The 14,819-nt window shown below is 52.0% G+C and overlaps 1 protein-coding gene across 7 annotated transcripts in view; it reads right to left on the bottom strand.

Moving 5' to 3' along the window:
• The window catches only part of MTMR1 (myotubularin related protein 1), a gene marked incomplete at both ends in the record, with an annotated part of 41,343 nt that extends 27,826 nt beyond the window's left edge, over nt 1–13,517 (bottom strand). Inside the window, 5 exons of one of the 7 annotated variants that reach the window (XM_084258856.1) lie at nt 1,067–1,120; nt 2,584–2,610; nt 3,177–3,200; nt 8,486–8,591; nt 13,363–13,517. In XM_084258856.1, the coding sequence (XP_084114982.1) occupies nt 1,067–1,120; nt 2,584–2,610; nt 3,177–3,200; nt 8,486–8,591; nt 13,363–13,517 (366 nt within the window). The remainder of the gene's footprint in view (nt 1–1,066; nt 1,121–2,583; nt 2,611–3,176; nt 3,201–8,485; nt 8,592–13,362) is intronic. The other 6 variants (XM_084258857.1, XM_084258859.1, XM_084258858.1 and 3 more) reach the window with 6 other exon arrangements.
• Nucleotides 13,518–14,819: the final 1,302 nt, after the last annotated feature.

Here is a 14,819-nt window from a genome sequence, read left to right as displayed (position 1 = left end):
CTGTTTTGTGGGCATTGCACATTTCCCTCGTAAAGCTGCTGTTAGGAGAGGGGACTCAGGCTTTGACTGCAACCACCAAGTTGCATGGAACATGATTTGACGCTTGATTTATCCAACCACGTCCTGCACAATCAGAGAATGGAGTGTCTGTGTGGACGAGTTTGATCAGGTGAGCACGCTCACTCCTCTTGGCTTCTGAGTGTTGTCCACTTGAGGACAGCTCTCAACTGCTCCCATCTAAACCCTATTCCGGGGACCATGGAGGGCCAAGCTGAAGGCCCTCCAGCTGCCTGGGTCTGTGCCCGAGGGCCCCAGCCCACCAGGATGGCCCTGTTTTCTCCATGGCTTTGCCCCTCATCCCGACCCTTGGCGGCAAAATGGACAGTTTCTGTGTCGACCACATGCCAAGGGCAGGGGCTTCCAAATCAGGTCATCAAAGTGCTTCCAGGGTCCCCAGTGGAGGATGGGGCTGGGCCAAAGCCTCCTGCCAGCCTTCTCTGGGGCTCTTCCCCCAGCAGTGTCACACCTGGAGTTTCTACACAAGCTTGGGGGAATGTTCTGCAGCTTTAAAAGACTCCAGAGGGTCTAGCGGTACTGAGGAAAGACGAAGCACTCAAGGAGTGCTTTTCCTTCTGATGAATAAATATGAAATACAGGGACTCATTCCACAAAAACCTACCAGCCACCAGGTATGGTGCTGGGCACGGAGCACGCAAATGTGAAAAAAGCCAAATCCTCACCACTAGGGGTCCCCGGGCACCTGTGCCTCTAAGTCTTTTAAAGGTGCTTCAGAACCCAGTCATGGGAGGAGGCGGGCTAACCTCATCAATAAACCTTTCTGGGAATGCCCAGGAACACAGAGGAACAGGTTTCTGCTTGACAAAATGTTGGATAAACCAATTCTTGCAAATAATGTCATAATGGGATCTACGGAACTTGGACAGGAGGGCACTACGGTAGTGGCGAAAGCATTTGGAAAGCTTTGCTTATCGCCTAGAGATCTAGTATGAAATGGCTTCCAAATACACGCTCTGTAGCTACAAACAGATGAACATGTAGAACTTGCCACCTGATCAGCTTCAGCTTCGGAAGGGTAGCCATTGTGCTCTTCCTGAGGCTCCTGCACAGCACCAGGTGCACGGACAAGAAAAGGCAAAGAGGAGAAAGAGAAACACGTGCAAACAGACAGGTGAAAGGACAGAAGTTCTTTTTTTAAAGAGACAGTAAGCATATAAAAGTCGACACTCCTGTCACAGCTTTGCAAGTCTCAACACCCACCCACCCCAACCCCCAGGAAAGGAAATAACGGGCAAGCACCTATAGCCTCCGGGGCCTAGGACAGGGCATCTGCTGTGTTTGTGTTGAGGTAAAAAGATGAAAGGCAAATAAACATCATGGATTTCAAAGGACACACTATCTTTTTTAAATCCGGCAAACTATGTTCACGGCAAAGAGAAAAAATCAGACACATAATACGCTCACAGAAAATAAAGCACAACACAGAAACCAGGTAAAGGGCCAAACCAAGCCAGAATACAAAGGCAGCTCATATACACGCATGCACAAGTGTCCGTCTGCTCTAGAGAACTATATTGCCCGGGGTCAAGGCCGCTGGTATTAACAAAATGCCCACACACATGCGCATGCACATGTCACATGCCAAGAGACACAGCATACACATACATAACCTATTACTACTTATATGTGAATCAACACCATAATGAATATTTCTAATTACAGTATCAACGTGCTTCGAACAGCTAAAAAGTCAACTGACTTTAAGTTTTCCAATTCCTTTAAAGGAAAACTGTTGTTAATCTCCTCATAGAATCAATTATTTTTTTGAAATTTAAAAAACTGGACTTGGTCACTGGGGATCTAAAGAATATGGATAATGAAGATCAAATCTGTAGTCCCCTTGAAAAGTTGTTTCAAGTCTTTGAGGCTGAATCAAAATTTAGCATGAATAAATGTTTCCTTCACCAAGCCTTGGTTCCATAGACTATTTCTCCAAAGGCAACAAGTGAAGAGGGAGTGAAGGCTTCAAAGAGTTTACCGCATCCCCCACTTTTCGTTTTGCATGAAGGACAATAGCTATTCAGTACACGCCCATGCCCCTGCAGAGTGCAGTCCTACACAGCTGGTACTGCTGCTGTTCAAAGCAGTGCAACTTTTTAATTGCAGCCAGTTTCTTGAAATTTCCACTTTCCAAAATACAAAGAAAACGTTATCGTTCTTTGCAAAATTCTTAGAAACAGAAAAATGAATGAATAAACCAATGGCACCCGGTATTTCCAAGTCCATGCACGAGTGTAAAGCCAAATATGGATGTATAACAATGTGAACCAGTGAAAGAAAATAATCCCCAAGAGCAGAAAAAAGCAAGGGTAGACAAAGACAAACCAACTAAAATACCAAGAATCTGACTTAACCTGCTTATTTCTGTATGATTCCATTGGCTTTATAAGACTGAACATGCTAAATCGAAGTCATTAAATTACTGTCAAAACCCACACTGCTCACAGACTGGAAATAGGTTAATTTTTGACAGCTGAAACTCAGGTTGCACTGCATGCACATTACCGATCTTTGTCTTGCTTTATGAATACTCTGAAATAAAGGGAGGGAAAGTCGTGAGGGAAGGGCAAGCTACGACCCACTAGCTGTGACAGTTACATCTATGTTTTAAGGAATACGAAGTGGGTCTGATTACACTCTATTTATCTGCAAACTAATTCTGCTTTTGGATTCGTATAAACACAAAGGTGGCCTGAAATCTCATTTAGGTAGGATGGCCCTCACCTGACCACTTAGCAACTGCCCTTGCTATAGTCTTTAGCATGAGTTACAGGAGGGGCAAGGCTCGGAGAGCGCTGTGGGCCCTGTCACTAACACACTTTCTTTCGCTGGAAGTCATGGCGTGCGACAAAAGACAGAGTCAGAGCAGCGCCGTCTAGCGTCTGGCCTTCGCACACAGCGGCTGTGCTGCACACAACGTCATGACAGATGAAGCATTTCTAGTGAACACTTAAAGCTTTGACACAGCAGAGCAAATTGATCTGAGTGGCTCGTAAATAACAGGGAGAAAGTAAAGAGCACTAAATAGACTAAGTGTTCAATAAAGCACAGAGACACACGAGCAGGAGGCCCCTCTGCCGAAAGCCAAATATCCTTACCCTTATATCAGGCCTCCTGAAAACCTGTCAGTTAAAATACAGAAATCATCGTCATGGACACGCGGCTATCGTCCTGTGAGCCATTCCCTAAGACACCCATGCCCTAAGAAACCTCCTCCTCCGCCAAACAAAACCAAGCCGATCAATCCTAACACATTTGCCCTTTTAAGTTTTATTTGGTATTAAGTCAATCCTAACACATTTGTCCATAATTTTCAGGCAGGTCTATGTTTTGGGGAAACTCACCACCCTCAGGCTGAGACCAACACATTACTGCGAGCGCCACACCCCTTCCTTCTGTCAAGCGCCATTACAAGCCTTGTGAGCCGGCTGGGTTTGAAACAGTCCCTGTGTCTGTCTGGAATACTGGATGTATTTTCCCCACGGAAACAATGGCATAAAAAGGCAGTTCTGCTCCCACAGAAACAAAACCAAATCCACAAAAGCCCCCACATTTGACCCAGAGCGCAGTTCGGTTACGACAAATCGTAACCTGGCTTGTACTGAAATGACATTTCCAGTCGTACTTGGGACTCCAGACTTCAACTCCCTGATGTGGCGGCCCCACGGAGAGCTAGGCGCGCACCCCTTACCCAGCGCCTACTGCCCCAAAAGGGGCAGCACCCAGTGCAAAAAGGTAGCTGGCTGGTCCTCAGGGGGAGGGGGAGGCAGGGGCACAGGCCCCGCCTGCAGCTGCTAACCACGCCAGGAGAAGGCAAGCTTTCTCACGCCGGAGCCGGAGCCTGCTTCCGCTTCCGGTGCTGTCCTCCCTAACCTCCGCCACCCCGAAGTGTATGCACAGTGGGTGCACCAGGAAGCCCGGGGCAGAGGGACAGCCCTCAGAGTGGCTGGGGCATTGCAAAAGCCAACAGTGGTGACAGAGGAAGACTCCAGTTGTCTCTGGTCCCCATTCCCAAGTCGGAAAGCCAGTCATCTCCTCACTAGAAGTTCTATGGAAACAGATCATCCAAGGTTCTCATTAGCTGTCTAACTTTTACTCAGGATAAAGACCACGGGATAGAGGCTGTATCATCATTAAAAATAATCCGAAATACTATGTGCATTTTATCATCCATTCATTACATCTCAAAAAAGCCAGCAGAAAATCAATAAAACACGTGCATAGGCTGATTTCAAAAACCTCAAAATGAGACACATATGTCAATAAAAACCCGAAATCCAAGTCTGCTTCCCGAGATGTGCCGCCCAGTGAGAAGCACACCAGACCAGCCCCGCGTCCGTTCAGCGCTGGGTGGCACCTGCACAACTTGAATGGGGTCACGTCTCTGCTCCTCCACTTGCCAATTGAAAACACTTGTTTTTTAAAGATTTATTTATTTGTTTATATAAGCACTGGGTACAGTCAGAAGCGTGGGAGGGTGAGAGAATTCACCAGAGCCAGAGCGGGGAGCAGAGCAGGCATAGTGACGAAGTACACTGCTGAGGGGAGCAGCGGGCGCGGCAGGAGAGGTCTGCGCGACATGTGGGACCCTCGCCCGGGGCCGGGGATCGAACCGGCACTGCAGAGGCTGCGGGCAGCTTCGCAACCCAGCGCTCAACCGCTGCCCCACCCGGGAGGCCCTTGAAAACACTTTTTTAAAATGATGAGAAAATAAGTTTGCCTTTCCCTAGGTTAGTACTCAGTTCAGGCTGTATTACCCAAGGCCGAGCATGTGGAAGGAAGGCTTTTGTGTTGAGCCTCCAGAATGCAGTCACTGTAAATCATTAAACTGAGTACAGGAATCGATTTTCTCCCTTCACTTCACAGTGTTTAAACAAGAGCTCTGGTTACTGCGAGAGGGTAGCCAGGGCGCAGGAGCAGCAGAACAGAGAGGCCAAGATGGGAGGAGCCCAGGAGAGCCAGAGAAAGGAGAGGGACCAGATGAAAACTGTAATGTTCTACTTTCCTGAAGACTGGCCAGAATCAAACCCTTTTAGATAAAACAGAATTGAAGAATATTCTAGAAAGAAAGCGATTTAGAGATTTATATTCCAATCCAAACTCTCCTTACAAATGAGGACGCTGACCCTGCAGGCTTCTGGAGGGTGCAGAACTGCGGGCGGCACCTCGTCCTAGCCTCGCTCCACTTGCCAAACAACGGACACCTGTCAGCCGCCGTCGGTACTAATAGTTCCTAGTCAGGTTTCCTTACAGCTTGTAAGTCCAGTACTTCACCTAACCTGTGGAACATTACCTTCAGATCTTATCCTTAACATTTTTGACAAGTTCAAGGGTGAGATGTTTGGTCTGTGTTAGCCCAGAAAAAAATAAAAGTAACTGAGTTGGTAGTAGGAGAGGGACAAAGCAGATCACTTTTTTACACTTCTTCTAACAGTCTTAACCACCGGGCAGATTTTCAGGATGCCTCGGCATAAGAGCAGGGGCAGTTCAACCTACCAGCTACCTACTCTTTCAGCAGGGACGCGTTTCCCAGATTTCTGTCAGTTCACAAATCAACTCTGCGAGTTTAATTTGGCGGCCTGAGCACCACCAGGCTCAGCTCCTCGGCCTGTTTGCCCTCCTACTAACTTAAAGGCCCTCCTTTTGCATACTTTGCCAGACTCTAAGCAGTATCATCCATTAAATCACGAGTTTGATGTGCTAGTTCTTTGCATATGCATTAAAATAATTACAAAGCCTGTCAAAACCTGGCCACGGCGTCTAAACTCACCTCAGGTGATACCAGTGACATTCTTCCCACTCTTGGGGGGTTTAACAGCTGTCAATTGAAAATATGCTTAAATAATAAAACAACTGTCCTCCAAATCTAACATCAGATGTTAATGATGCACATTTGTAGAAATGTACCAGAAATGCATGGCCCATCACCAATTTTAACAGATCTAAATCTAGGAAGCTAGTTTTTCAAATTTTATGGTACGTTAAGAAATCCAGGAGGCATTTACTTTCCTCGGAGATGCCCACACACTGAGGGGGTGGGAAGCCAGGAGGCTGCGTTGTTGCGGGCACACCAGGGAGTGCCGGCACGCAAAGACCCAAGGGCCACTGCGTGTGTAGGGGGCACACAAAATTTAAACACTCACTAACTTTCCAATAGGAGGTCTTGGGTTCAAATCCCAAGTCTAACTGTGTGATACTAAGCAAGTCACTTAACCTCTCTGAGTCTCAGTTTCCTCGTCTATTAAATGGGGATTAAAATAAAAGCCACTTTACTGGGTTGTTTTTAAAGCAGACATGAATGTGTCAAAAAGTATTACAAAACCAGCATGTGCCAGAAAGTGAGGAGGCTGGTGATGCAGAGCCGAGCAGCAGCCTGCTGCTCCACAAACACCACTTCCCCACCAGAAGCACTGCCTGCTCCTTGCAATTACTGACACGAGCTTTATGCTATCAATGCCCCACCCCCGCAAGCGTGCATTTCAAATAAGATACTTGTACAATAGACAACTTCAGTATCCTGGACTGATGACTACAAATAAATCCTCAAGAAATTGTATCTGGACCTTCAGGGACAGCCCCACACAATGGCCTCAAGGCCAGAAGGGTCCCCAAAGCACATCTCATTAACTTGATTTTAAGAATCACTTTATAAGCAGGGTGTAAAAGTATTCCTGTGGTTTAGAAACATGTTTTCATTATTAAAAAAAAAAAAACTCTCCTTTAAGTAAACATAACTCCTGGATTATAACTTTAGCGCCAACTTTGCAGACTTGGCCACAGGGCAAATAGAGCAAAGACAATAATAAACACGCTCTCATACAGCAATTCATCAAAGGATTCAGCTATAATCTGCTGTAGATATTTAAAATTCAATTTCCAAAATACAGAAAAGGCTTATTTTTTCCTGAATACCATCTGTTAAACCACTCCAACACGAGCTAATCCTGCCAACAATATGTGTGAGTAGACTAAAGTCAAAAGCTGTAGCTGCTGCATGTTAAAATCCGCTGGGGCCCACCCTATCTGGTCACGTGGCGGCCAGAGCCGCACACCCACACGCGGGCTTTCACAGAAGCCACCCGGCGCCCACGCCACGCCCCTGCGGCGAGCGCCTCTTGTCGGTGGAGAAGACCCCTTGCAGCTCTGAGCGCTGAGCTCTGCTAACGTGGGTCCCCGAGCCTCTCCACTCTGAGGGTGGGCAGTAAGGGCAGGGGCAAGAGGGCAATCCGGCTGCAGGGTCAGCAGCTGCTCAGTCACCTCGGTGACTGAGGCCTCGGTGACAGCAAACACTTCCCTCGGTTGGGGATAGCCTATTCGCCCAGATGGGGTTTGAGGACCAAGAGCCTCAGCTCCTAAGTGGGCAAACGTGAAAAGCAGAGCACAGGGAAACCTATTAACTACAACCCAGCCCTCCAGCAGGACAGCCCACTCTCCATGGTGAGACCTCCTGACGCAGTTTCCATACTTATTACAGTATAGCCTGAGGAGGAACTGAGGTCAGAGGCCTTAAGCGAGGGGCAGCTATCATGAATGAACAGGACTTCTACTGCTGTTCTTCCAGTGTTTGCAAGATGTGCTGTCTAGCAAGGACTGTGATTTTCAGACATGGCTGACGAGGGAGGCCTCACGGCATACTTGTGAAAATCAAGTATCTTGTTATTAGCACGCAGAAATGGCTACATTAACCTGAAACCTCCATCCAAGCAAACACTACTACTGAAAGTAAACATGGCTCGGGCACCTGTTAACAGCTTACGCACATTAAAACAGTTTGTGTGGGGCCTCAAGAAAAAGGGCCAGGCATATTATTTATTTGTTAAATGAGCCAACAAGTATTTATTGCACACGTTATGTTCTAGGACCGTGCTAGGGCACCAGGGGGGAGCAAAGGCGCCCCAGTCTCTGCTGACAAAGAGCTTATCACTCTAAGCTTTAGAATAAGCAAGGAATCCTAGAAGAGATGTCTCACTTCGGTTGGGATTGCAAACTGAAGGTACCCATACAACACTCCTTTGAGAGTCTGCTAGTTTTCTCTCTCTCTCTTTTTTTTTTTCTTTCTAGTATCACGGAAATGCAGAATGTACATCACATATTTTCTAAAATTCATAATATTAACAAAGAAAATACACACATTTATTCTAAAATAATGGAACTGGATTTTTTAAAGAATGATCATAATCTAAAGACACCTTTACCTTTCAATTATAAAACTATGAGCACATATACTAGATTCCAGTAAAATTCCTCTTCTAAATTTCAGGTCTTACAACAGAGAACCCTTCGCCCTCATTTCTAAGCAAATGGCCAAATGAGCATCAGAGGGCCAAAATGCCCTTGAATTAACATTGCAAGTCTTCTTGGCTATCTGGCATATTGAGAAATGAATTAAGAACTCAGTGTCGCTTACCTTGTAATCTCTGGATACATTTTCTGATGTCACTGAACCTGAAATCTGACTAGAAATTGTGGCAGCTATAAGCTGTTTACACCATTCAACATGAGATCCTGTAGGACTAAAAGAAATCATGTTATTAAAAAAATTTTAATACACACAGGCTCCAGGTGAGACTAATGAGCACTTACTAGGGATATATGCACATTTCGTTTTTTAGAAAATGAACTTTTATTAGAGTACTCAGTTACCTTTACATTTAATGTAAGAACTAAAACACTGACAACTAGCTCCATGCTGATCTTAAATACGGCCACTAACTTTTTTCAAGTTTAAGATTCTAGACACTATAGAGAGCCAAGCATGCCATTCCCTATCATTTCGTGGAGTTGAACTTTACTCTATTACAATGACAGTGAACATTCTTAACATTCTATATACAGAAAATTAATTCTAAAGTGAAATATTTATCTTATAGCATATGCTTTTTAAATATTCTTTTTTGTTGGTAGTTTTGAATCTAGAAAATAGTGTAATTCCAAGTGAATTGAAGTGACTCTTAATGGAACAAAGTTAACTATGATTTTAAACAGACTAGAAAAATGATGTCTCGCCTGTGGTCGTGAGGCTGCCTTAGGTTTTATAAGTGATTTGACAATTCGCAAAAGATTCTTCTAGTCTGTTATCTCAGAAGCATGGTGTGGTAAGGAGGCAGAACAGGCACTAGCCAACTGGTTTCTGACATGAGGAAACTAAGGCACAGAGGCACCAGCCTGCATCTAGCTCCACTGGGGCCCTCCTTCCAGGACAGGGCACAACCAAGAGTGCCCAACAAGCTCATGGCGCTGAGGGGTGCACTGCACACACCAGCACACAGCAACGGTGGCACCTCCTGCCTGCATGTGCTCTAGCACTCAGCCCCCACCCCCAAAACCAGTCCCCAAGTGCACGTGACCCATTGAACAGCCCGGGAAGCTGGGGGCCAGGGTGGAACCACAGTCACCTGACTGCTAAGTGGCTGAGCAGTGTTCACCTGACCCCACAGACCACACAGGCATACCAGGAGGTGCCAGGCCACTGCCGTCTTCTACTAGTGGTCTGAACTGCAGTCTCTCATCAAGCCTGCCCAGTGCCGCCTGTGGGGTTGAAACTCAGGCAGGCCTTCCCATCACAGGTGAGAATCAGCACAATTTCTAGCTGGGGGCGGGGGAAGGAAGAGGAAGGGAGGAGTTTGGGGCCGTGTTAGAGACTAGTTCACCCCTGTTGCCTGCTCTCATCACGCTTCTTGGGGCTGTGCTTCCTTCTGCCAGCACCTACCCAGACTGCAAACCCAACAGCAGGGGCCTACCTGGGGGTGACCTGTGGCTGCCATCTGACTCCTGGCTCCCCAGCGGAGGAGGGGGCTGAACCCCTGTTCCTCCTGCCCCCTTGTAGGGGAGCCATCTGGCTCAAGTTCTTGGAACCCACCCTTGTGGTGCTCAGGGATGTGTCCCATGCCCCAAGCCACCCCCACCTTGGGGAACCCACAGAGATAAAAACCGGAGATAAGAACTAAGCAGCCACAGGGGCCCTGACCAGAGTGTGCAGCTCTGGAGCCCCATCTGCAGGGGCGATGTCAGGCAGGACACTTCTTGGCTTGAACTAGAATGACTTGTTTTATGCCGCCGGCAACCAGAGAAGTCCCAGTCAACGCAGCTCCGAACAGCCTGCTAGCGTGAGTGGCTGATAGAGAGGAGGCCTGAATTCAAGTCCTGTTTTTGTCACCAGCTCGCTCTGTGGCCTTGAGCAAGCCACATCCTCTTGCAGGACCGCAGCTTTGTCATCAAGAGAAGAACAGTATTCAGAAGCCTGGGGAGGCCCACGGTCCAGAGGCCCTGCCAACCCAACCTATCTACCCCGCCCACCGCTTGTATTTCCCAAGTCAGAGAAAAGCACAGCCAGTCACCCAGGCCACCCGGGTCCCAAGCCGGGGTTCACCTTGGAGCCCACCCCTTCACTCTCACCTCGAATGCTCACCACGCTGGGGCGCCCATGGGTGAGTGTCCTGACCATCTGCCTATTCCAATTCCCTTTCCCAGACTCCCATCAGTCAGTGTTCCCCTCCTGCTTTGTGAACTCAAGCCCCATCTACAGGCTGATGATGCCCCAGTTTGGGTCTGCAGCCCAGACACCAGTCCTGAACTCCAGGCTCAGATGCGCCTATTGCCTCTTTGACACTTGCTCCGGGATACCCAGCCGGCCGCCGGCGAGTCCTGACCGCCAAGCTCAGCTGCCAGCCTGCTAGCTTCCTCATCCGGCTCCACTGCGGCTCCTCTTTGGCAGCACCATTTTGCCATGAGCCCAAACCTGGGGGCTCCTTGATTCTTCTCTGTTGCCCAACAACCAGTCTTTAGCCAACCCTATAGGCTCCACCCTGGAGGCTTCCTGCCAGTGGTATCCAGAAGCAGACCCTCCTCCCTCCCTGACTGCAAGGCCGCCAACCCCTGTTCTCTGCTCTGCCCCGCCCTTGCAGTCCGTGGTCCACACAGCAGCCCTGGAGCGCTCACCGAAGCCAACCAGGGCAGGCTGCTCCTCTGCTTCCAAACTCCCAAGGTGCCCTGACTGTCCACCAGCTGCCCCTGTGACTTCTGACCGCCCCCGGCTGTCCCCTCCGTCCCTACGAATGACGCCGGCCTCCTTGATAACCCTTGAACTCTTCACTCCCCTCTCACCCCGGAGTGCACAGGCCTCCACCTGGAATACTCTGGCCCCAGCTATCAATATGATTAGTGCCCTCGCCTCTTTAGGGGCCTTACTCACCTTTGTCAGCTCGGCCTGCCTGACCCTCCTACCTAAAATACAACTCCTTCCCAAGGTGCAGGACCCCAGCATGTCTACCCCCTTCCCAGCTGATGTTTGTGCCCTAGCCCCCATCACCACGGAGCAGAGAACACAGCTGACTTGCTCTTTGTCTACCTCTCCCGCCAAACATCCACTCTGTGAGAGCGGGGCCCGGGGTGTGTCCCTTGCTATGTCCTCAGGCCCAGCAGAGCACCTGACATGGAGCAGGCGCTCGTACCTGGAGGACAAATGACTGAGCTGTGCACACCTGGAAACCCGCTAAGCCGGCCCCTGCCTCCATCTGCCTCACTCCTGCAGAGCAGTCGTTTTCCATGTCAACCCCATCCTGCAGCTCCCCTGAAGGAAGTCCTTTTGCGGTCTGCAGAGCCAGGGTGACCATATCAATTTTTCATGGGAACGAAGGCACTATTGTGAGTCAAAGGGGGATGTCGCTAATAACGACACCGGCGCCAGAGTAGATCAGGTCCGCCCTGGGCCAGACTGCACGGTCCACACCACCCATGCTGAAGCCATGACAAGCACAGGTCCCGGCTCTGTCCCGGGGCGGGGGGGGGGGTGCTAAGGGTTAGAGTGGGAACCCAGAATCTGCATGTCCATGGAGCACTGGAGGGGGTTCCGACTCTGGCCATGCAGAATGCAGGACCCTGCCCCAGCACAAGTCCCCAGGAAGGCACTCAAGCCCCTTCGGGACCTGCCCGCATCTGCGCTCATGTCTTCTGCTCACCAGGGCCCAAACGCCCTGTCCAGCACGACTAGTAACCAACTTGTCATTCTTCACCCTTCAGTGTGAGTGTCAGAGGACCTCGCTTAGTGTATGCTCCCCGATTTGGCCCCACCCCACTGCCACCTCGGAAAAAGAAACCAAGTACCCCATATCCAAGTACCACAGGACTTTGGGAGGAAATAACTCCCACCACCCCACCCCCCACCCCACCCCCCACCAGCTCCTGGGTCAGAATCTCAGGGGTGGGAACCTGAAATTCTTTAAAAACGTCTGGGAGGACTGCCAGGGAGAGCCGTGGCACTGAGCACCTTCCACCTAAGCGGCAGCTGTGATTGCATCTGACCCACAAGATGGCGAACCAGAGCGCCCTGGGCTTGGGGCTCCTGCTGGCCTCTGACCCCCACCTGGCAGAGGAGTGGGATCTTGCCCCTTCCCTGCATCCTCTGAGCTGCCGTTCACCTTCAGTGAGGCTGAGTATTGGCGATTCCAGAAAATACCCTGTCATCACACTGAGGGAGAGACAAAAGGAGTGTTTCTTGTTGTTCCTCTGCCTTTGGAAACTCCCCCAAGTTCATGGCACTGGTATGACTAAGACGGGCAGGAAGGAACATGCGTGGCCGCCCCAGCACCTTACAACAACACCCCTGGCCTCACTCACTGCACCCGTGTCAGCGCCACGGCCAGAGGTGGAGAAACGGGATATTCCGGGCTGTGGGCCGGCCCAGGCCTTGGGCCACGAGCCTTGAGCTGGCCCTCCCAGGAGCTGATTGATCTTGGTTCTGCAACTGCCTACCGAGGGATGGGCGTTTTTGTTCCCGAAAACCACCCACCGGCTCCCTGCAAGGCTGAGGAATTGAAAGGTGAAGCCCTGTGCGTTCGTGCAGGCACCGCCGGGCACTTTGCCAAGCCAGCTTTGCCAACCAGGGTAGGTCCGCCTGCACCTGCGCCCGCTCCGACAGCCGCGGGTGCCGCCCCCCACCAGCACGCGCCCCGCGCCAGCGGACATCCGCGCAGCGGCGGCGGCAGTTGGGTCTTCAGACCACGGGCGGCCAAGCCTCCTGACAGAGGAGCCCCGGGTGACACGTCCTCCCTGCGCGGGGCGGCCGGCCGCGGACAGTCTGGCGGCCGGGAGAGACAGAAGGCGGGGGCGCGGGGGAGGCCGGACGGCAGCGAAGCTCCCGGGGTGCGGGGAGCTCCGGCGCGCAGGACGGGAGTGAGGGGCCGGCCGGGGGACCGGGCCGGGGGTCGCCAGGAGGGACCGCCAGGCCTCGCGCGGGGCCCTAGGGATCGCGGCGCGGGCGGCCGCGGCGGCCCGGGCCCCGCTTACCTGTCCAGGGTCTCCACGCTGGGCTGCCGGGAGCCGGCGGAGGGGCCTCCGGCGACCCGAGTGGATCTCCGAGCGCCCGCCGGTCCCGGGCCCGGGGCCCCGCCGCCCTCACTACCCGCCGCCGCCGCTGCTGCTGCCGCCGCCGGCCGCTCCATGGCGCTCTGAGCCCGCCGCGGGGAAGCCGCCGTCGAGGGGAGCTGCGCCCGGGGAGGTCCCGCCGCGCTACCGGCTGCGCCCCGCGTCACCGCTCGCCGGCTCGAGCGGCCGCCGCCATTAGCTGTCACCTGGCGGCCCCGCGGTACCCACAAGGCCGCGCGCGGGGGGGGGGGGCGACGCGGGGGCGGGGCGGCGCGCCGGGAGGGGCCGAGGGGGCGCGCGGCGGGGGCGGGGCGGGGCGGGGGCGGGGCGGGGGCGGGGCGCCGGGAGTGGGGAGGAGGGGGCGCGCGGCGGGGCGGGGGGCGTCGGTGCACGGAATGGCAGGGGGCGGCAGCGGAGGGGCGGGGGCCGAGGCGAGCGGGTCCCGGCGCGTCCCCTCGACCCCGCCCGGGCGCCCGCCTGGGAGCCGGGGCGCGGGGGCGGGACTCTTCCTAGACCGCTCCCAAGCCCCTTGGGGTCAAAATCTACAACCGGATTTTGCAGGACGTGATTTGCTCGGTAAACAACCGCATTGACTAGACAGCCAGGGCTATTTAAAAACCTGAGGGAAATTCAAGGATGACAAACGATTTGTTTCTCTCAAGTTTCCTTCCTAGTGAAATTGGGGAGTAAGGGACGCCCAGGCCCTGCTCCGCCCCCCCCGCCCCCCACCCGGGGCGTCCCTGGACTTGACATCTTGAAGCTTGAGCAAGGGCACACATTTCAGCTATTCCTCCCCCACCCATTCTTCCGCCCTGCCGCCCCGACAAACCCACCTCCCCGCCATCTGTAGGGCAACCGAGTGTTCTGATGCCACCCTCAGAACTTCCGCCCTTGGTTTATATTAAGAGTAGTAACATTTAACTTCGGCTGGTGAAATCACCACCAGGACAATCAAGCCAATATCTGATGAGGAAAGCATTTAGGACTTCTGCTTCCTGCACTAGGCTTCCATCCATACTCATTTTGCTGGGATTTGATGACCTACCAGCTCATCCCCTCTCAAGGCTGTGTCACTGGACAGTGATTTTGTTGGGGTAGTGTCCCTGGACAAGGGGGAGGATCCGGGGGGGCCGGATCCCACTCACTCACGACACAGTAGGACCTGCTGGGAGTAAACCACCCACTGCCCACTGTTCCACCCACTGGGAGTCAGACGGATGGACCAAGGTACCCTGCTCCCACACAGGGAAAGGGCTCTTGAGGCCCTCTGGCCAAGGTTGAAAAGAGGCCTCCACAGACACTGGCCAGGCTAGGCCGGGAATCAGAGCCTATTGATTAGGGAAAGACCCAGAAAAGAACTCTGGACACCTCTTTGGGCA

The sequence above is a fragment of the Talpa europaea genome (assembly GCF_964194135.1).
Source record: "Talpa europaea genome assembly, chromosome: X".
NCBI lineage: Eukaryota > Metazoa > Chordata > Mammalia > Eulipotyphla > Talpidae > Talpa > Talpa europaea.
This window is presented reverse-complemented; position numbering and strand designations above follow the sequence as displayed.